The following is a 21,583-nucleotide window of genomic DNA, read 5'->3' as shown; positions in this document are numbered from 1 at the left end:
TTTCTTTCTATTACAAGGAGTATTAAAAGGAGGTGGTTTTGGATGCTTACTGTCTTGGTGCTTTCTTCATTTTCAGCTGGTAGAAAAGGATCTTGGCCTCGAATATTCAGAATCTTCCTCAAAAATTTACACTGGCCTTTCCTGACTAATTAGGCTATTAGATTAGGCTATTCCCCTCAAAAGATGCTATAAGTATACATATTTATGTATATACAAGTGTGTGTGTATATATATATATATATATATATATATATATATGGATGGTGTAAATTTAAGACTTCAGTGAGAGTTTGCACTTTATGTTCTACACTTTTTAAAAAAACTCTTAACCTGTTTTCATTTAGATGCATCTAGAAGTTGTTTTATTTTTTTAATTTTTTAAAGATTTATTTATTTGTTAGAGGGAGAGAGTGAGCACCTACAAGCAGGGGGAGCATCAGGCAGAGGGAGAATCAGGCTCCTTGCTGAGCAAAAAGCCTGACGTGGACCTCGATCCCAGGACCCTGGAATCATGACCTCAACTGAAGACAGACAGTTAACTGACTGAGCCACCCAGGTGTCCCTAGAAGTTGTTTTTGATATTGAAGTATGTAGGGGCACTAGGGTGGCTCAGTTAATCCACCCTCTGACTTCTGCCCAGGCTGTGATCTCAGGGTCCTGGGATTGAGTCTGGAATTGGGCTTGCCACCAAGCAGGGAGTCTGCTTGTACCTTTCCCTCTGCTCCTCCCCCTGCTCTCTCTCAAATAAATAAATAAAATTTTACACACACACACCCCACCCCCACCCCCGCCACCTGGCTGGCTCAGTTCACACAAATAGGAGCACCTGGCTGGCTCAGTTCATTAAGCGGCTGCCTTCAGCTCAGGTCATGATCCCAGGGTCCTGGGATCGAGTCCCACATCCAGCTCCTGGCACAGCAGAGAGCTTGCTTCTCCCTCCCACTTTGCCTGCTGCTCTCCCTGCTTGTACTCTCCTTCTCTTTTAAATGAATAAATAAAACCTTAAAAAAATTATTTAAAAAAAATAAGTATTTAACCAAATAAATAGTATAATTTCTGTGGTTGAGTCATTCTTTTTTTTTTTTTTAAATGCTCCTGTTCTCTAATGCAGTCAGCTAATTAAACTACTGAGAAGTAGAAGTTTTGCTGCATCTACTTCCATTATTTTAATTTTATTAACCATAATAGTGTTTTGCGTTTAGCAAATGTGTTCTTGCGTTCATAATCCCATTTGAACCCACACTGGTCCTCTAAAGTAAACAATGTAGGGATTTCATCCATTTGGCGAGTGAGAAAGTAGGCACAGAAAGAAATAAGTTGATAACAGAGTTCCTGGCAAGTTAGTGAAGGAGTTAGGTCTAAAATTTTAATCTGGGAGTTCCCAGCCCCATATAAATATTTATATTTTTATTTATTAGTAATGTTTTCTTTCTTTCTTTTTTGGGGGGGTTACTAAAAAGAAAAGCATCCCTCTCCCCCAGTGTGGGGCTCAAACTCAGGACCCAGAGATCAAGAGTAGTATGTGCTTCCAACGGAGCCAGCCAGGCACCCCATAGCCCAGTATCTTTTAAAGAGCACATTTTAAAGAGTAGAATCTATTCATTGCACATAATCCCTCTGCTGAGGTTCTTACAAATAAATACCTTGTCAAGCAGCCTGAGTTCCCTCCTTCCTCAGTGTTGTACACAGGATTGATTGGTTTAGCAAACCCTTTTTTTCCTGTGTACTAACAAAGGTGAGGTTCAGCCCAGGCTACTTCTGAACTTGATGGTTTTGGAATTTATGAAGTTTTTCTGTACAAGTTGGCTGTATATGCTTGTTGAATAACCTGTGTACCTGACTCATTTGCAGATGACTGGTGGTGAATTTCCTAGTTGTAAAGACTGAGTTAGATGGATGCCAGCCAGAAGGCAAAGAAGAGAAGCAGGCAGTTGAATTGGAATTGACAAGTTTTTTCCTGGGGTTCCCAGCTCTTCTTTTCCTCCTTTTTTTTTTAAATTATATTATTGCCTCATTATTTCTCCCTGTGTCAGCCACAGTTTTATGTCTGGAAAGAATTTTTAAAATGGATTAGTAAAAAGATTTTATATCTGTGGGAGTGTGTAAGACATATGTAGCATTTAATATAAGTTTTGATTAGATATTTCAAAATTCAAGAGATAGAAAGGGCTGTAGGGTGATAATTTGGGCTACAGAGGGTTATAATGTAAACAAACATACAAGAGCTACAAAGGGCAATAATATAAAAAGCCTTTCTTTTTCCCTACATCTGACTTTCAGCCATCAAGTTCCTGTCCCTTGAGGCATTGGTGGTACAGCTTCTCACATATCCTTCCAGAAAACCATTTTATGCCTATTTTATATTTAAAGTGTATCCCTGTGGCGGAACATCCTAGAATGTAAGCTCTAATTTACTTGAAGCCAGAGGATGGACTCTCACAGTGGCTGTCACTGGACCAGTGGGGGCAGCAGCTCTCCTTGGCTGAAGTGAATGCTCCTTAAGGCCTGCGGCCTGCAGCTGCAGGCACTCCAGGCGAGCCGGCAGCTTGTGGGCCTCTGGGGAGAGGAGCGAGTGCAGTGCTTCCCGAACCTCCGCCTGTTTCAGCAGGCTCTGCCTTGTGTTTTGCAGGTGAACAGTCTGCATGTGGCGAGCCCTGTGGAGGCTGTGCTGCAGCTCCAGGACTGCAGCGTGTTCATCAAGATCATCGACAGTATGTGAGTATGCGCCATGCCCCTCGCCAGCCCCTCAGGGGAGGCCATGTGTTGGGGTGTTGGGGTGGGCATTGCATTTATCCCCTTTCTGTGCCAACAGCTATGATGGAGGGCCAGGGCAGGACTGCCAGCATGGAGCCAGAGACAAGGGCACACGGGCCTCCTCCTTGGGCCGCTGTGTCTGTCTGTGGGAGAGCTTTTGCTCTTTTTCCACCTTCAGGATTCCTCACGCTTGTGCAGGAGAGCCTGCAAATCTCCTTGCTTTCACGGTGTTTCAGGAGTCTGTTCTGGAGCTTGCTGTCCTCTTGTCTCAATGAGAGTCTTCCATACCCTCCTCTTGTGGCTTGTCCTTCTCTCACAAGCCCTCCTTGGCAACTGTAGGGCCAGGAAGAAGAAATGGGGAAGCTCTTGCACTTGAGAGAATTAAGCAGCACTTATCTCAAACCTGGAAATCTTATCTCAAACCTGTTAGCACAGCACAGATATGTTTTGTTTTTGTTTTTTAAAGATTTATGTATTTATTTACTAGAGAGAGCCCGCTCGCACTTGAGAGCACACAGAGGGAGAGGGAGAAGCAAACTCCCTGCTGGTCAGGGAGCTGGATGTGGGGCTCCATCCCAGGACCCTGGGATCCTGACCTGAAGGAAGAAAGGCAGACGCTTAATGCTTAACGGACTGAGCCACCCCCGTGTCCTGATATGCTCCTTTCTAAACCATTATAGCATTTTGGGGTTTTCACCTCATTAACTTGCTCTGTGAAGTCGATTAGCGTTTGATAAGAAGCTTGCTGTCATGTAGCAAGGATTCTAGTGAGCTTTGTTTTCTGTCTTTAGCATGGTTCCTTTGAACAGCACCCTCACTTTATTTTTTTAAGATATTTATTTATTTATTTGACAGAGAGAGACAGCGAGAGAGAGAATGGAAGCAGGGGGAGTTGGGGAGGGAAAAGCAGGCCTCCCGCTGAGCAGGGAGCCTAATGTGGGGCTCCATCCCAGGACCCAGAGATCATGACCTAAACCAAATGCAGACACTTAACGATTGAGCTACCCAGGCACCCCAGGACCCTCACTTTTTAAAGGAAGGCACAGTTGACTCTGAGCCCCCAGGTCAGGGACAGACTGAGGTGTTGACGGTGTTTCTGTTCCACACATAGCAGGGTAGGAACTGGTGCTAGGGAGTCAGCATCTCTGTGAAGCAGAGATGGGGAAAGAAGGTAGAACCAAGTTGGTCAAAGGTAGGGGTTGGGTCTGATTCCCCTTGGGGTCCTCTGCACCTTGCTTAACACAGTAAAATGGTTAATGTTTATTGAGTAAGTAAATGAATGAAAATGTAGTTGATACTCTTCTTCAGCAAAGTCTAGTGGGGCTGAGTATGCTGGAACAGATGGATTCACTGGAGAGGTTTTTGTTTCTAATGTTTTGAATGTATTTTTTGAAATGTATGTTGGTGGTAGGATGTCTTATAAGATGTTTTGGAAGTCCCTGTGGCTCTAACCAGCACCTGCTTTAGTAAAAAGAAGTCACTGTTTTCTTATTTTAGTATAGACATTTTCTCTCCCAGTTAACCCAGCAGGACCTTTTAGCACTTTTTTTTTTTTTTTTTGTAAAGATTTTATTATTTGACAGAGAGAAAGAGATCAGAAGTAGGCAGGGCAGCAGGAAGGGGGGGAGGGAAGCAGGCTCCCTGCTGTGCAGAGAGCCTAATGCAGGGCTCAGTCCTAGGACCCTGAGATCATGACCTGAGCCAAAGGCAGAGGCTTCACCCACTGAGCCACCCAGGTACTCCTCAGCATCATCCTAAATTCCTCCCTCTGCTTGGCAGTGATCTTACTCAGTCACCATCCTCTCAGTTTGTCCTTGGAAGACTTCTCACATCCCTGCCCCTGCCTCATTCTGGATACCAGGCCCTTGTGACCTCGTCCTTCTCTAATCTTTGCATGTCCCAGGGCATTCCTTCCTGCAGTCCTGCTCCCATTATGATGCCCCACAGCTGCTGGGCCTCAGTGACTCTTCCTTGTCAGAAGATTGAAATAAAAAATCTTCAGTCATGGTATGGAAGAGCTTTCATCAGGGGCTCCTCTCCTCCCACCAGTCTTGTTTCTTCCTCATTTCTATCCCCATACCTTATCCCCATTTTCCTTTCTTCCAATCTTAGTTCTGGATTTTATTAGTTGTATAATCATGGTGCTGCTCAGCTTGTTCTTCTCATCCCCTTGTTGCCTATAAACTGATGATTGAAAAAGCCAGAATACATTCACCAAGAACATCTGTTTTCCTGAAGGAAATTGGTCTGCCCTGTCCTGGACCAGAGATGGAGATCCGGGTTAACCTGGAATTTTCAGTAGTCCATCCCCTCCAACACACACATACTTAGACATCCGTGTTCTCTCTTCCTCTCACCTTCCCTCCACCACAAACAAGCTTGATTGTTTAAGGTTTTTTTGTTGCTGTTTTTTTTTTTACAAGGATACTTAATAGATAGAATTGAGTACCACCCATAAGTCAGCATTTTGCAATTCCTGTTGAAAATAATTATTTTTCAAACCCTGATGAAGTGGTAAATCTAGATTGTTAACACCAGTAGCTGGTAAAATCATTAGGCTGACAATATCTAACCTACTACTGAATTTTAGAATCACTCAAAGGAGGGGCAGCCAGGTGTTGAGGGGAGCCAGCCCTTGTAACATACAGTAGGGTGCAGCTGTTTTTTTGTTTTTGTTTTTGTTTTCTGAACTTAATGGAATCAAGGTAGAGCACCTAGCTGGCTTGGTTGGTGGAGCATGCGAGTGCTGATTTTGGGGTTGTGAGTTTGAGCCTACATTAGAGGTAGATATTACTTAAAAAAATAAAATCTTAAAAGAAAGGATCATCTTGGGGCGCCTGGGTGACTCAGTGGGTTAAGCCGCTGCCTTCAGCTCAGGTCATGATCTCGGGTCCTGGGATCGAGTCCTGCATCGGGCTCTCTGCTCAGCAGGGAGCCTGCTTCTCTCTCTCTCTCTCTCTCTCTCTCTCTCTCTCTGCCTGCCTCTCTCTTTACTTGTGATCTTTCTCTCTCTCTCTCTCTCTCTCTGTCAAATAAATAAATAAATAAATAAATCTTTTTTTAAAAAAAGAAAAGAAAGGGTAACTCTTTCGGATTACCTCCCTCCTTGGGAGCTTTGTACTATCAATAAACCTTGCTTTGCTTTCCAGAAAAAAACAAACAAAAAGAACAAGGAGCTATTGCTGTTGAGATAAATTTCCTTGGTCTAATGACAAGAGCACTAGATATGTCCATGGGTAGGGATGTGTGTCCTTGGTTTAGCCACTGTAGGTTTATAACCTGGTAGGAAATTTTCATAGGGAGGGTTACAGATTTCCTAGTTGTCTTCTGATTCACTGAGTGAGCCTTAGAGTAGGAGGAGTGGAGGTGGAGGGAAGGTGAGAGGAAGAGAGAACACGGATGTCTAAGTATGTGTGTGTTGGAGGGGATGGACTACTGAAAATTCCAGGTTAACCCGGATCTCCATCTCTGGTCCAGGACAGGGCAGACCAATTTCCTTCAGGAAAACAGATGTTCTTGGTGAATGTATTCTGGCTTTTTCATTGCGGATGCTGCTACTGTTGCTAACCTAAATTAGATGCTAGTTCTCCAGGAGGACTGCGGAGGGTGGCAGGGTTGGTGGCAGATAGCAGCGGTGGGAATTGAACAGGACTTGTTCCTTGGCCACCTAGCATTCTCTCTGGGTTTTACATAAACTTTCTAACAAGTTGCTCTTTCTGTTTTGTGTATGAATAGCCTAAAGCAAAAAAGCTGTCCCATCTCTTTGATGTCTGTGAGGCCTGAATCGCAAAGTTTAGTGGAATCCTTTTGCCAGAACCTAATGCCCCGATGTTCATGTTACTGACCTTGATCTCTGCTCTTCCTGTTACAGAGCCTCCTTCATCTGTCAGTCAACCCGTATGTACTGAGTATCTCCTGTACCCTCGAGTTCAGGGCGTGTGGTGGGTGTGGTCCATTGTAAATGATGCCATTGTATCCATCATTTAGGATGTAGGAATTCCTGAGGAGTGGGAAGGCATGACTGGCAGTGGTTCTGGATGGCTTCCTGCCAGACATAAGACTTGAACTCAGTTTTATTATTTATTTGTTTATTTTTTGAAGGTTTTATTTATTTGACAGAGAGAGCATGTGAGAGACAGTATAAGCAGGGGAAGTGGCAGGCAGAGGGAGAAGCAGGCTCCTTTCCAAGCAGAGATCCCATGCTGGGGCTCCATTCCAGGACCCTGGGATCATGACCTAAGCTGAAGGCAGATGCTTAACTGACTGAGCCCCCCAGGTATCCCCTTGAACTCAGTTTTAAATGATGGGCTGGATGGCCTGGGGTCCAGCATTTTTTTTTTTTTTTTTTTTGACAGACAGAAATCACAAGTAGGCAGAGAGGCAGGCAGAGAGAGAGGAGGAAGCAGGCTCTCCGCTGAGCAGGGAGCTCGACTCGGGGCTCGATCACAGGACCCTGACCTGATCATGACCTGAGCCGAAGGCAGAGGCTTTAACCCACTGAACCACCCAGGCGCCCCGAGGTCCAGCATTTTTAAAGCATGTTCCGTGCAACTTTACTTATCCCAGGGCTTAGTAAGAAAAAAAGAGGTTTTGTGGTCAAATAGGTTTGGGAAATAATGCATGTTATATTGCCTTCTTTAGAAAATGTTCAGTTTGGTTTAACTCAGTATTTCCCAAACATTTAACCTGAGAATCCTCTTTATTTTTATCTAATGCTCTGTGCTGAGTCAAGGAGTCACAGTGTTCCAGATTGTGGGTGGGGAGGAAAGGTGGCTCTTTTAGGAGTCTGGGAGGAGATGAACATCTCCTGAAGGCTCTGTAGGAGTCCCTAATCACAAACCAGCTATCCAGAAAATAAGCAGAAAAGAAAACTAGCTGCACTTGGAAGAAGCCTGTTATCCTGTGAGAGAGGGAGGGAGATACATTCATGGTCTTGGCTTGGATGCTGCTTTTGCTTGGGAAGGATGTCTTGCAGGGCAAGTTCTCTGGTTCTAGGGCCTGCCCTCCAGAAAGTTGGCTGAAACCTGGAGATCAGTAGAACCTGGAGATTGAGGAACAAGAGGCTCCTTTAATCAGTATCTCCAGCTGTAGTGGCCCAAGAAGAAGAGTCCACTCTAACTTGAAGTGGAGCTGGTCACCCCTAAAATTGAAATTGCAGTTTGCTTGAGCACCCAGGACCAGGGGCCTGAGCTGTGTGAGAGCTCCCCCTGCTGCCTCCCTTCCCTCCTTGCTTCCTCAGCCTGTCGCTGTTGCTGTTAAACAGACTTGCACAGAATAGCACCTGATGAAGAGTGTTGTCCCCGGGCACCTAGGTGGCTCAGTTGGTTAAGCATGTGACTCTTGATTTGAGCTCAGGTCATGATCTCAGGGTCGTCTGCGCTCAGCAAGGAGTCAGCTTGAGACACTCTCTCTCTCTCTCTCTCTCTCTCTCTCTGCATCCCCCACCCCTCATTCCTGCTCTCTAAAACATAAACAAAATCTTAAAGAAAAAAAAAAAGAAGATTGTTATCTCTTGGCTTTAGCCATCTCAGCTTTCAGTATGGTGTTGAACTTCGCCCTGGCACTTTGGAGCCTTGGGAATTTGCTCCTTTTCAGTTCTTGGGCCTGTTTCCCTTTCCATCGTCTGTCTTTCCCTAGCCATGTTCCTCCCGACTTCCTGATGTTTTACAGTGGAGCCATTCCAGACTGTTGAACCTAGCTTCCCCTTCATCCGTGCTGCTGTCTTCTCCCCTCGGGCCCCTTCCCACAGAGCTTTTTCATATTTACAGTTAGGGTGGACAAGAGTGCCATCTTTTTCAGAAGGACACATGCCTGAAGTTCCCACTTTTCACCCACCACACAGTTCCTTCTGACCAATGGTGTTTTGGTCTCTTCTCCCCTGCCTCCAGAATTTGGTCTGGTTCTCTCCCAGATCCAGTGCAGACCAGGCCTGGAGGAACGGGAAGGTGGTATGTAATGGAGTCGCAAGGAGGGAAGGATTGCTAAGTACTCTGGTCCTGATCTTTGTTCTTTTTCTAGCCACGGCACTGAAGAGGGGCAGCAAATCCTGCAACAGCCGGTGCCAGAGAGACTGGAATTTGTGTGCAGCTTTTTGCAGAGTAAGCACCTTTCTTTATCTGGCTCAAAAATAGCTGCTTCCTCAACTCCTGGGACTTTGGAAGTCCAGGGGAACCAGCTCCCAGTGTCTGGAGGAGCAAAGGCTCAAGGCCACTGATTCTGTACCACAGGGATGAGTACACCTGTTTCCCTGGGTCTGGTGATGCTGATGTTAGGGAAGGAGAGTGTCCCTTCAGCCCTGCAGACTGTCTTTGAGATACAGGTAGAGCCAGAGGTCAGTTTTGGGGACACATCACCTTGGGCTCTTGTCCCCCACCCACTGCAAGGAGTTGGAGGAGAGGGATGGATCCATGTTATCCTCTTTCCCTTGCAAGAGAAACATTTCCCCTGGATAACTTTGAATTAATTGCCTAGGCAGTGGATGGGGAGCAGGGGAAGAGGCAGATTTAGGTTGAGGTCTTGGCCCTTCTTCTCACAGCCTGTGTGACTTTTCTGGACATAGGTTCCTTATCTTTGAAATGGAGGGAATGATAACTGCTCCTAAGGTTGATGGGTAGTAGGAACAGATGAAAAACTAGGACAGTGCTTGTCAGTCCCCTCCCTTTTGTAGTCATGGACCATGGAGTCCTCATCTGTGACATGGGAGCAGTCTCTCCCCCAAGAGAATTATGGGAAAGGTGATAGCTGATTTAGATAAAGCAGAGGTGTTGATAATTGGCATACTAGCATAAGAACCAGGTGTCCCTAGTCCTCCTAGTCTGACTCAGCTTCAGGCTTCCTCTGTGACCTTACTTGGAATAAGTCTCTAGAGTGACCTGGGATCTCTGGGCTTCTTCTCTGTGGTTGATGAGTTGGGTGGGTGAGTGCAAGCATGGAATTCAGAGCTGCTGTGAATTCCTAGCCTGCCTTTTTTTTTTTTTTCTTTTTTTGAACTTTCCCTGTAGCCTTTGGACTGACCTAGGATAGAGCCAACTTCAGATGGAAATGTGTATGTTTGAATAGAGAGGACATAGGAGTAAGGAGCCCCACATCTCCTAGCCCCACCAGAGATAGTGACTTTGTTCCACTCTGAGGTGTTGTGATGATCTCAGGGATCGTGTCCAGGAAATTCACTCTTTTTCTACATTGTCGTTGTTACAGAAAATCGAAAACACCCCTCTTCTCCGGAATGCCTGGTGTCCATGCAGAAGGTGATAGAGGGGTCAGAGCTGGAATTGGCCAAGGTACCTATGGAATACTAGGTGTGAGGGTCAAAGGGTGCAACCAGAGGGACCTCCTGGGCCTTCTTTTAACCCAGGGGAAGTGGTGGGTGGCTACTACGGTGGGCTTCGATGAAGACCTGGCAGGAATTAGGCCTTCCCCAGCAGTCATAGTCTTTTTAGCTCAATGTCCTTTATTCCCTCCCCTATTTCTGGGTGCTGGCTGGTAGAGGGTAGCCCAAGCTTCATAGTTAGGTTCTTTGAGTTCAGGACTTCAGGTATGCACCTGGCTTTTTGCACAACCAGATGTCCTCAATCAGGAGTTTCTGGGTATAGTTAAGGGCAGTGACCTAGGGCTGAATTCTGTGAGCTTTGGAAGAGCCTCCAGAACAGCTCAGAGAGGGGAGCACAGAGAAGAGAGACAACCCTGCTCAGTGACTGTACTGCCTGTTTGGCTTCTAGATGACCATGCTGCTCTTATACCACTCCACCATGAGCTCCAAAAGTCCCAGGGACTGGGAACAATTTGAATATAAGATTCAGGTAAGTCCTATGCCACCTCCACCCCAGCTGGTAGGCCTAGTCTGTGCTTCACCTCACTGCATTGCTTTCAAACAGCATATTGTGGTGTTTTAAAAAATATGTTGTAGTAATTCCAGCCATTCATTATAGAAAGTCTGGAAAATATTGAAAAGTACAAAAGAAGAAATAACATTTTCCAGTAATCTCATCCCCAGAGATAACTGTTAACTTTTAAAGGATATACTTCAAGTCCATTTTTACACACATGTATTTAACTGTGGTCATAACTATACTGTGATGGGATAATACACAGAAATTGTTCTCTCCTCATGTATGTGGTCCCATGTGAGTGTGGTTTTTTTTTTAAGATTTTTATTTATTTATTTGACAGAGATCACAAGCAGGCAGAGAGAGGAGGAGGGGAAGCAGGCTCCCTGCTGAGCAGAGAGCCCCATGTGGGGCTCGATCCCAGGACCCTGGGATCATGGCCTGAGCTGAAGTCAGAGGCTTTAACATGCCGAGCCACCCAGGCGCCCCCCGAGTGTGTATTTTTTACATAATCCGTCCCTTCATTTGTCTCCTCCTTTCCTCTGAGGAGGATTAGTGAGAGAGAATGTTTTGGTCCATCTTGACGGTCTAGCTCAGAGCAGTTACCTTCTCTCCCCTTCTCTGCTGGTTCCTAAGTGAAGAATTGGAGCCTTCACTTTGTTATTGAGGGAATTGACCTGGTTTCCAGGAACTGCCTGTCATGAGGGTCCTGATGTTGGCTTTGCTTCATGCCTGAGCAGCTGCCTTTTATTTCCCAGAGCAGGAGGAGCTGGGATGTCACATGTTAATGTAGGTGACTGCGGGGACAGTATCCAGAGAGCTGTGGCCCTTTGAGCTGAGGCCTATGTCTCATTTTTCTAAGTAAAAATGTTTTCTGGTAAAAATGTTGAATCATCCCATATTATACTTACTTAGTTCATGGCTCTTCTCTGATGTTGGAGCTGTAGTGGCATGGGAGCAACGGGAGGATTCTCTTTCAACCTTTTCTCCACTCCAGGCTGGTCACTCCATAGGCTGGTCATACTTCCTTATCTCTGCGAATGGAAATTCGCAGAGATAAGTATGGCAGGGTTGGCCAGAAAAATCAGATCAACTCTATAACTTTGGAACTCAGACAGTGAAGGGCAAATTTTACAGCTGAGCTGGTGGATAAGCTTTGAATGAGCCCTGGAGGGTTCTCGGGTTCTCACTTAGACAAAGAACAACAGTGAGGGTTCTTTGGAAGAGGGCAACATAGTTCTGTATAAAAGCTTTCTCACTGCACTACTTTCTTTGCCCATTTTCTTTGTGGTCAGAAGTGAAGTCAGATAGGAACTCTCTCTGAACCCAGGTGCATCTTTAGAGGAACTGAGGAGGTTAGAGTAAGCAGGGTCAGCATGTCTCTGCTAGAATGTTCTCAGCTGGAATGTGGGGCTTTAGGCTTTGAGAGGAAGACTGGGCTCCAGCGGGCTCCTGGGGCTGGCACCGCCAGTTTGGTGCCCTCCATCTCTTTAGGCCTCTCTGACACCTCAGCGATGCTCCTTTTCTCTCTCTGTGGCCCAGGCTGAGTTAGCAGTCATTCTCAAGTTTGTGCTGGACCATGAAGATGGGCTAAACCTAAATGAGGACCTAGAGAACTTCTTGCAGAAAGGTAAGTAGGGCCTACTGAGGATCCTCTCTTGTCTGAGCTGGAAACTGCTAGGATCCTGAATTATAAAGAAATACAGCGGGGGTTTGTTTCAGCTCCCAGTACCAGGCACAGAGTCTGTGCTCAGGAAAAGTGTGTGTGAGATGGAGTAGGTTGATTTCTGGGCCATGTTGCTGACATCCCAGTGTCTGTGGAGTTCTTTCTCACGGCCTGGCAGTGCCTAAGCAGGACATGATAATCCTGTCTGCTGGCAGCTTGTCCTTGATCACCCCACACATACTTTTTGTTTTTTGTTTTCTAAGCAATTGCTACCCGAGGCTTAAAAGCTGGGAGTAGCACCTAAAAGAAAGGCTTTTCCCCACACAAAGCTCATGTTCTAGGTGGGAAGGCAGATATGTAAATCAATAAGGAGGATAAAGAATAAGTGCTAGAACAGAGAGGAACCTCATCTGCCAAATGTGTTGCTGGAAGTGCAGGAGAAAGACTAAGAGCTGCGCATGTCTTCTGATGTCGAGGCAGGCTGTCTGGTGAGGACAGACCTGAGATGTGGCTCTAGGTGGACTCTCTTCCAGCCACTGAATTTGATGTTCCTCATATTCAAGTTCAGCCCTTCAAATGGAGATGTTGGAAATGTGAGTCTGGAATGTAGCCGAGGGCTCCGGGCCAGGGTATGGGTTTGCAAGTCTGTGTGGTGGCTACTGTGGGCTGAGCAGGCAGGCTAGGCTGCCTCAGAACTCTGGGAGCTTAGAGGGTGTGGGGAGGAGGGAGGGCAGATAGGGAGACTAGGCATGGGTGTTTAGGGGTAGGAGAGCCAAGTGAAAGGTGGTCTTGGGAACCGGGGGAGGCAGAGGTTTTGAGAAGGAGGTTGTGTTGGCAGTGCAAGATTTTAGAATGGAGAAGTTGAGTAAAGAGGCCCATGGCTCTGACCTGAGAGATAGTTGAGCTGAGAGGAGATCTTACTCAGGGCAGTTCTGAGCTGTCTCTGCAGTGCTGGCTGTAGGGAGAAGCATGAGAACTTGATGGCCTGTGGAAGCAGAAGCCAGTTGCTTGACTGGGCTTAGTGCCACTGACCTCTGGATAACCCAGACACTGGGGGTCAGGTTCTACCTGGTGGCCTCCCTCTGTAGCTCACATGTGAGTGTCTGTGGATTCACTTCCACTAAGGCGAGTTCCTCAGACTGTGTAAAGATCCAAATCTGTTCACCTTCTTACTAACCTTTATATGGTTGGTTTGCTTCTTCCCCTAGCTCCTGTCCCTTCTACCTGTTCCAGCACCATCTCTGAAGAGTTGTCCCCACCCAGTCACCAGGCCAAAAGGGAGGTTCGCTTCCTAGAGCTACAGAAGGTTGCTTCTTCCAGTGGGAACAAGTATGTGGTGCCCCTGTTCTCCTGGGATAGGGCCTTAACATCCAGTCCTCATATCCCTTCATTCTGGAGGCTAACACCATTCACCAGCCTGTTAATGTCATCAGACCGTGCTTGGGGTACCTTGTAGATGTTCTCACCTGCCCCGGTACTAATTAGGGGAATTGGTTGGGTTCCATTTTTGGTGGAAGGCCTTCCTCAAAGGCTGTTCCCTGTTAATGGAATTCCTTTCTCCCATGGAAACTCTGCTGAAGTCCCTTCTCTTAGTGCGGTTCTGCTGAGGCAAGATTTTTTCTGGCAAAGAAGTTAAGCCTTGGAGGAGGGAGAACAGTTTTCTCAAGGTCGTGTCATGAGGTGGGAGATGGCATGCAAACAGAGATGAGGTGCTTGGCCTCCCGGCGAGTGTTCACAGCCCTAGAGCCCTGCTCACCCATCCCCGCCTGGTGCTCTTCCCTTCAGCGCTCACCTTTCAGGCTCTGACCGTGGCATCTGGGCCATCTCCTCCTTCAGCTTCCTCTCAGGTTCTCCAGTCTCCCCAATGGGCGACATCCTGCAGACCCCACAATTCCAGATGAGACGGCTAAAGAAGCAGCTTGCAGATGAGAGAAACAATAGAGATGAACTGGAGCTGGAGCTGGCTGAGAACCGCAAGCTGCTCACTGAGAAGGGTAGGTGTCTAGTAGGCTGGCGGATGATGTGTGAATGAGCAGCATCTTGGATTTTCATCCCGGGAAGTGCTGGGCTTGTGTGAGGCATGGCTCTACTCTCTTCCATGTTGTTCGTTCTCTTGGCCCCGGAGCCTGGTACTCAGCCTTGGGCCAGTCAGCCTGAGCTCCTGGAAGCTGGGTCTGCCCTTGCCATCCTCCTTTCCCTCAGATTGGATGCCTCCCCCTCCTCCTGTCATGCTTGTAGTTCTGTGCTGACTTTCCCAACCCCCTTCCCCGGGGCAGACGCGCAGATAGCTGTGATGCAGCAGCGTATTGACCGCCTGGCTCTGCTGAACGAGAAGCAGGCGGCTAGCCCACTGGAGCCCAGGGAGCTAGAGGAGCTCCGTGGCAAGAACGAGAGGTAGGATTCTCCCTGCTCTCTTCCCAGCTCCCCGCCCCACCCTGCACCCGTCTTTTTTAACTGCTCTCCTCCCTCACAGCCTCACTGTGCGTCTCCATGAAACTCTGAAGCAGTGCCAGGACCTGAAGACAGAGAAGAGCCAAATGGATCGCAAAATTAACCAGCTTTCTGAGGAGAATGGGGACCTTTCCTTTAAGGTGAGTGTTGGGGTGGGGGGTGGGGTCTGTCCCGGCCTGGAGGTCTGCTGGGGCTGAGATGGTTTGGAGGCTTCTTCAAGAGAGGGTTGAGAAGAATGGCCTGGCACCTGTCCTGGGCTTCAGTCTTTCCAGAGACCTTTGGCCCTTTCCGTAATTGGCTGCTGCCAGGGATGTGGTTGTGGCCCTGAATTTTGAGTCTTGAGTTAAAGATGTGACTAGTTGTAATTGGTTTGAGGTGCGTTAGGAGGATAGTCGGACACCTGCAGCCCCTGGAGTTTGGGAGGCACATAGCAGTGGTGGTACTGGCTTTGACCTTGGGTGATGGGGACTCCTGCTTGTCTTTCTCAGCTTCGGGAGTTTGCCAGTCACTTGCAGCAGCTACAGGGTGCCCTCAATGACCTGACAGAAGAGCACAGCAAGGCCACTCGAGAGTGGGTGGAGAAACAGGCGCAGCTCGAGAAGGAGCTCAGCACGGCTGTGCAGGACAAGGTAACCCCTCTACTTCAGGGAGCCAGAGCTGCCAGCTTGACCAGCTGTTCACAGCTGGGTTCCATTTATCATTCTAGACTTGGGGCATTTGGGAAGTAAGCTGACTTCTCTTCAAGGTTTGATAGTGTGCTGTAATGGAAAGATTGTGGGCTTTAGTCCAGTAGACCTTTGAATCCTGTCTTTGTTGTTAACAAGGTGTGGGATCTTGGAAGAGCTCCTTGACCTCTTTTCTCTGTAAGCATGCTTTCAGTAAAGGGGGCAGAATAGTGAGTAGCTGCCTCACGACCCATTGTCAGATACTGTATACAGAGTGCTTAACACATTGTGTGGTGCAGAGTAGGCTTCTAGTGAATTCGTTACTGTCTTTTTTAAGATTTTATTTTTAGGGGTACCTGGGTGGTACAGTCAGTTATGTGTCTGATTCATGGTTTCAGCTCAGTCCATGATCTTAGGGTGGTGAGATCAAGGCCTGCATTGGGCTCCTTGCTCAGCACAGAGTTGGCTTTAGATTTTCCCTCGTTCCACTCTGCCCCTCTAGCTCGTGGTCTCCTCTCAAATAAATAAATCTCTGCCAAATAAATACATAAAATCTATCTATCTATCTATCTATCTATCTATGTATTTACATATATATACATATATATTTACATATATATACATATATTTACATATATATACATATATATATACATATATATACATATATATTACATATATATATATATGTATTTTTTTTTTAAGACTTTATGTATTTATTTGACAGAGATCACAAGCAGGCAGAGAGGTAGGCAGAGAGAGAGGGGGAAGCAGGCTCCCTGCAGAGCAAAGAGCCCGATGCGAGGCTCCATCCTGGGACCCTGGGACCATGACCCGAGCCGAAGGCAGAGGCTTTAACCCACTGAGCCACCTAGGTGCCCCATGTATATATTTTTAAGTAATCTCTCCACCCAGTGTGGGGCTCAAGCTTACAGCTCTGAGATCAAGAGTTGCAGGCTCCACTGACTGAGCAAGCCAGGTGCCCCCACTATTAGTTTTTATTGCTATTTTTAAAGAACCCAACTCTGCCACTTATAGGGCAAGGCACTTAATATCTGAGCTTCAGATCTTGCTCTGCAAAAGGATAGTAATAGCTACCTCCCATATCTATCTGGTGGATTAGGAATTCAGAGAGGACCCGGCACAGTCCCAGCCTGGTTTAGTGGACAGTGGGAGGAGGGGGTGGGGGACGGGGGTGGGAGGTGCTATGGCTGCTGCTGGTATTGAGACCCAGGCAGGCTGGTGGGGGGGGGGGGTGGGAGAGAGAGAGAGAGAGAGCGGTGTGTGTGTGTGTGTGTGTGTATATACATATACATATACATATACATATACACACACACACACACATATATATATAAAAAATATGTTTGTGTGTATATGTGGTATTTATTTATATTTATATTTATTTATACTTATATATATTTATGTTTATTATATTTATTTATATTTATACATTTATATTTTTTTCAGGAAGTTTTTTTTTAAGGTTTTATTTATTTATTTAATAGAGATACAGCAAGAGAAAGAACGAAAGCAGGGGGAGTGGGAGAGGGAGAAGCAGGCTTCCTGTCGAGCAGGGAGCCCAATGTGTGTCTGCATGCCAGGACTCTGGTATCATGACCTGAGCTGAAGACAGACGCATAACGACTAAGTCACCCAGGCACCCCAAGATTTTTTAAAAAGATTTATTTATTTTAGAGACTGCATGAGTAAGGAGGGGGTATAGGGGCAGAGGAAGAGAGAGAATCTCAGACTGACTCCCTGTTGAGCAGGGAGCCTGATGTGGGGCTTAATCTCAGGACTCTGAGATCATGATCTGAGCCGAAATCAAGAGTTGGATGCTTGACTGAGCCACCCAGGCATGGCTGGGGATTTTTTTAAGCTGTTGCATGTTTGGATAATCTGGGAGCCAAGACTTGTCTGAGGAAGGGTATACAGTAAGGAGTTTTTTTTTCTTAAGTAAGGAAATTTGAAGTAAACTTAGTGGCCTGGAAGAAGAAATTAGCAGGTCACATGACTTAATTCAGCCATGAAATTAGGGCTAGAAAATCAGGTCCCTCGTGATTCCAGGTCCTTGGTTTCTGAGTTTTTCCCAAGGTCAGGGCAAAAGGAGATCTTGGCAACAGCGTGATAGGGCTCCGTATGTTGTTGGTAACCTAGTACTTATTCCACCTTTGTTCACAAAGGCTCTTGTTTATTCTCAGAAATGCCTTGAAGAGAAGAATGAAATCCTTCAGGGAAAACTTTCACACCTGGAAGAACATTTGGCCCAGATGCGGGAGAACCCAACCCAGGAGAAGGGCGAAGTGTTGGGCGACGTCTTGCAGGTAGGAATGCACAGGAGCAGTGGGGAAGACCCGCGTCCCACGTTTGGTGTGGACCTGTGTTTGCTACAGTTGGATTCCTGTTCATTAGTTCTCATAGGTGCTCTGGTGATGGAGGAGTCATGCTGATCCTCATCTGTCTCTTTATCTCACCAGCTGGAAACCCTGAAGCAAGAGGCAGCCTCTCTTGCTGCAGACAACAGCCAGCTCCAAGCCAGGGTTGAGGCGCTGGAGGCTGAGCAGGGCCAGCGAGAAGCCAAGCTGCTAGCTGAGCGGGGCCATTTTGAAGAAGAAAAGCAGCAGCTGGCTGGCCTGATTGCTGAGCTGCAGGGCTCCCTGTCCAACCTCAGCCAGGCGAAGGAAGAGCTAGAGCAGGCCTCTCAGGCTCAGGGGGCCCGGCTGTCTGCCCAGGTAGCCACACTGACTTCTGAGCTCACCACCCTCAACGTCACTCTCCAGCAGCAGGATCAAGAACTGGCCAGCCTGAAGCAGCAGGCCAAACAGGAGCAGGCTCAGCTAGCAGAGACCCTCCAGCAGCAAGAACAGGCCTCCCAGGGCCTTCGCCAGCAGTTGGAGCAGCTGAGCAGCAGCCTGAAGCAAAAGGAGCAGCAGTTAGAGGAAGCCGCCCAGGAGCAGGAGGCAGCCAGGCGAGACCATGCCCAGCGACTGGCCGCTGCCGCCGAAGAGCGGCAGTCTTCTTTAAAGGAGAGGGATTCGGCCCTCCAGCAGCTGGAAGCGTTGGAGAAGGAGAAGACTGCCAAGCTGGAGGTCCTGCAACAGCAACTTCAGGCCGCTAATGAAGCCCGGGACAGTGCCCAGGCCTCAGTGACTCGGGCCCAGCAGGAGAAGGTAGAGCTGAGCCAAAAGGTGGAGGAACTCCATGCCTGTGTTGAGGCAGCCCGCCAGGAGCAGTGTGAGGCCCAGGCCCAGGTGGCAGAGCTAAAGGCCCAGCTGAGGTCTGAGCAGCAAAAAGCAACCGAGAGAGAAAGGGTGGCCCAGGAGAAGGGCCAGTTCCAGGAGCAGATTCGGGCTCTTGAAGAGTCCTTGAAGATCAGCAAGGGCAGCCTGGAAGAGGAGAAGCGCAGGGCCTCAGACGCTCTGGAAGAGCAGCAGCGTCATATCGCCAAGCTGGAGGCAGAGACCCGGTGTCTGGTGGAACAGCATAAGCAGGAACGGAAGGAGCTAGAAGAAGAGAGGGCTGGGCGCAAGGGGCTGGAGGCCCGATTACGGCAGCTGGGGGAAGCCCATCAGGCCGAGATGGAAGCCCTGCGGCGGGAGCTGGCAGAGGCCGTAGCTTCCCAGCGTGAGGCAGAGGGTGAGTGTGAACAGCTTGCCAAGGAGGTGGCCACCTGGCGCGAGCGGTATGAGGACAGCCAGCAAGAGGAGGCCCAGTACGGTGCCATGTTCCAGGAACAGCTGATGACCCTGAAGGAGGAATGCGAGAAGGCCCGCCAGGAACTACAGGAGGCAAAGGAGAAGGTGGCAGGGATCGAGGCCCACAGCGAGCTCCAGATCAGCCGGCAGCAGAATGAAGTAGCTCAGCTTCGTGCCAACCTGGCCAGAGCCCTCCAGCAGGCCCAGGAGAAGGAGGTCAGGGCCCAGAAGCTTGCAGACGACCTCTCTGTTCTGCAGGAGAAGATGGCTGCCACTGGCAAGGAGGTAGCTCGCCTGGAGGCCTTGGTGCGCAAGGCAGGAGAGCAGCAGGAAACAGCCTCCCGTGAGCTACTCAAGGAGCCCCCAAGGCCAGGAGACAGAGGGTCCGAGTGGCCAGAAGAGCAGCAGGGACGCCAGTTCTGCAGCACACAGGCAGCACTGCAAGCCATGGAGCGGGAGGCCGAGCAGATGGGCAGTGAACTGGAGAGGCTGCGGGCTGCGCTGATCGAGAGCCAGAGCCAGCAGCAGGAGGAGCGAGGGCAGCAGGAGAGGGAGGTGGCACGCCTGACCCAGGAGCGGAGCAGGGCCCAAGCTGATCTTGCCCTGGAGAAGGCCGCCAAGGCAGAGCTGGAGATGCGGCTGCAAAATGCCCTCAATGAGCAGCGTGTGGAGTTTGCGACCCTGCAGGAAGCCCTGGCCCATGCCCTGATGGAAAAGGAAGGGAAGGACAAGGAGCTGGCCAAGCTCCGTGGGCAGGAGGCAGCCCAGAAAACAGAGCTGGGGGAGCTTCAGCAAACTGTGCAGCGACTGAAGGAACAGCTGGCCAAGAGAGAGGAGGGGCGCCAACAGTCTCTGGGGCCAGCCAGTGGAGAAGACTCTTCTGGGTCAGGAGGAGCACAGTCGGAGTCTACTGGAAAGAGTGAGCGAAAAGGCCCTGAGCTCGAGGCTCTGCGGGCTGAGGTGAGTAAGCTGGAGCGGCAGTGCCGGGAGCACCAGGAGAAGGCCTCTGGCCTGGAGCATAGCCTGGAGTGTGAGCGTGCCTCCCGTGCGGAGCAGGTCGGTGCCCTGGAGGCGTTGCAGGGCCGGTTAGAGGAGAAGGCCCAGGAGCTGGGGCGCAGTCAGGACACCTTAGCCACGGCCCAGAGGGAGCTGGCCACCCTCCGTGCCAAGGCCCAAGACCATAGCAAGGCTGAGGATGAGTGGAAGACCCAAGTGGCCCGGGCCCAGCAGGAGGCTGAGAGAAAAAACAGCCTCATCAGCAGCCTGGAGGAAGAGGTGTCCATCTTGAACCGCCAGGTCCTGGAAAAAGAGGGGGAGAGCAAGGAGTTGAAGCGGCTGGTTGTAGCTGAGTCAGAGAAGAGCCAGAAGCTGGAGGAGAGGCTGCGCCTGCTCCAGGCAGAGACCACCAGCAACAGCGCCAGGGCCGCCGAACGCAGCTCTGCTCTGCGGGAGGAGGTGCAGACCCTCCGGGAAGAGGCCGAGAAACAGCGGGTGGCTTCAGAGAGCCTCCGACAGGAGCTGGCCTCGCAGGCAGAGCGAGCAGAGGAGCTGGGCCAAGAACTAAAGACGTGGCAGGAGAAGTTCTTCCAGAAGGAGCAGGCCCTCTCTGCCCTGCAGCTGGAGCATACCAGCACCCAGGCCCTAGTGAGCGAGCTCCTGCCCGCTAAGCACCTGTGCCAGCAGCTACAAGCTGAGCAGGCAGCTGCCGAGAAACGCCATCGTGAGGAGCTGGAGCAGAGTAAGCAGGCAGCTGGCGGGCTGCGGGCAGAGCTGGTGCGGGCCCAGCGGGAGCTTGGGGAGCTGGGGCCCCTGCGGCAGAAGGTGGCAGAGCAGGAACGGGCAGCACAGCAGCTGCGGGCTGAGAAGGCCAGCTATGCAGAGCAGCTGAGCATGCTGAAGAAGGCTCATGGCCTGCTGGCAGAGGAGAACCGGGGGCTGGGGGAGCGTGCCAGCCTAGGCCGGCAATTTCTGGAAGTGGAGCTGGACCAGGCCAGGGAGAAGTATGGCCAGGAGCTGGCAGCTGTGCGAGCTGACGCGGAGACCCGTCTGGCTGAGATGCAGCGGGAAGCACAGAACACTGCCCGGGAGTTGGAGGTGATGACTGCCAAGTACGAGGGTGCCAAGGTCAAGGTTCTGGAGGAGAGGCAGCGGTTCCAGGATGAGAGGCAGAAACTCACTGCCCAGGTAAGATGCTCAGCTCAGCCTTGCCCACAGAGATCAGACCTGAGAGAAGGGACGATGTTCCCTTCTGTCTTGGCTCCCCTCACTGGCAGGGTGGCTGGTAGAGTTCAAGTATCTTGCCCCCTACTGTCCTAAAGAAAGTATCAGTAGTTTCCTCCTCCCTGAAGGCTCTGTCCCTGGAGAGTGAAGTTGTGAAGTCTATCAGTTCTGTTCTAGAAACACATAGTCCTAGGCAGGTATGCCTGCAGTGGAGACCCTAGAATTTCTGGGGACTAGAGTGAGCCAAATTGTCACTTTTTAAAAATGACTAGAAGTCTTGTTTCTTGGAGGAAAGTCTCAGAG

At 49.2% G+C, this 21,583-nt stretch overlaps 1 protein-coding gene across 6 annotated transcripts in view; it reads left to right on the top strand.

Moving 5' to 3' along the window:
* The window catches only part of NUMA1 (nuclear mitotic apparatus protein 1), a 77,500-nt gene that overhangs the window by 45,309 nt on the left and 10,608 nt on the right, over nucleotides 1-21,583 (top strand). For all 6 annotated transcript variants that reach the window (XM_059409901.1, XM_059409885.1, XM_059409889.1 and 3 more), the window contains exons 3-14: nucleotides 2,630-2,715; nucleotides 8,773-8,852; nucleotides 9,952-10,034; nucleotides 10,473-10,553; nucleotides 12,123-12,210; nucleotides 13,455-13,575; nucleotides 14,083-14,240; nucleotides 14,523-14,640; nucleotides 14,720-14,837; nucleotides 15,186-15,326; nucleotides 17,567-17,689; nucleotides 17,843-21,244. In XM_059409901.1, coding sequence (XP_059265884.1) covers nucleotides 2,630-2,715; nucleotides 8,773-8,852; nucleotides 9,952-10,034; nucleotides 10,473-10,553; nucleotides 12,123-12,210; nucleotides 13,455-13,575; nucleotides 14,083-14,240; nucleotides 14,523-14,640; nucleotides 14,720-14,837; nucleotides 15,186-15,326; nucleotides 17,567-17,689; nucleotides 17,843-21,244 — 4,599 coding nt within the window. The remainder of the gene's footprint in view (nucleotides 1-2,629; nucleotides 2,716-8,772; nucleotides 8,853-9,951; nucleotides 10,035-10,472; nucleotides 10,554-12,122; nucleotides 12,211-13,454; nucleotides 13,576-14,082; nucleotides 14,241-14,522; nucleotides 14,641-14,719; nucleotides 14,838-15,185; nucleotides 15,327-17,566; nucleotides 17,690-17,842; nucleotides 21,245-21,583) is intronic.

The sequence above is a fragment of the Mustela nigripes genome, chromosome 1 (genome assembly GCF_022355385.1).
Source record: "Mustela nigripes isolate SB6536 chromosome 1, MUSNIG.SB6536, whole genome shotgun sequence".
NCBI lineage: Eukaryota > Metazoa > Chordata > Mammalia > Carnivora > Mustelidae > Mustela > Mustela nigripes.
Note: the sequence above shows the minus strand (reverse complement) of the source record. Positions and strands in the feature narration are given on the sequence as shown.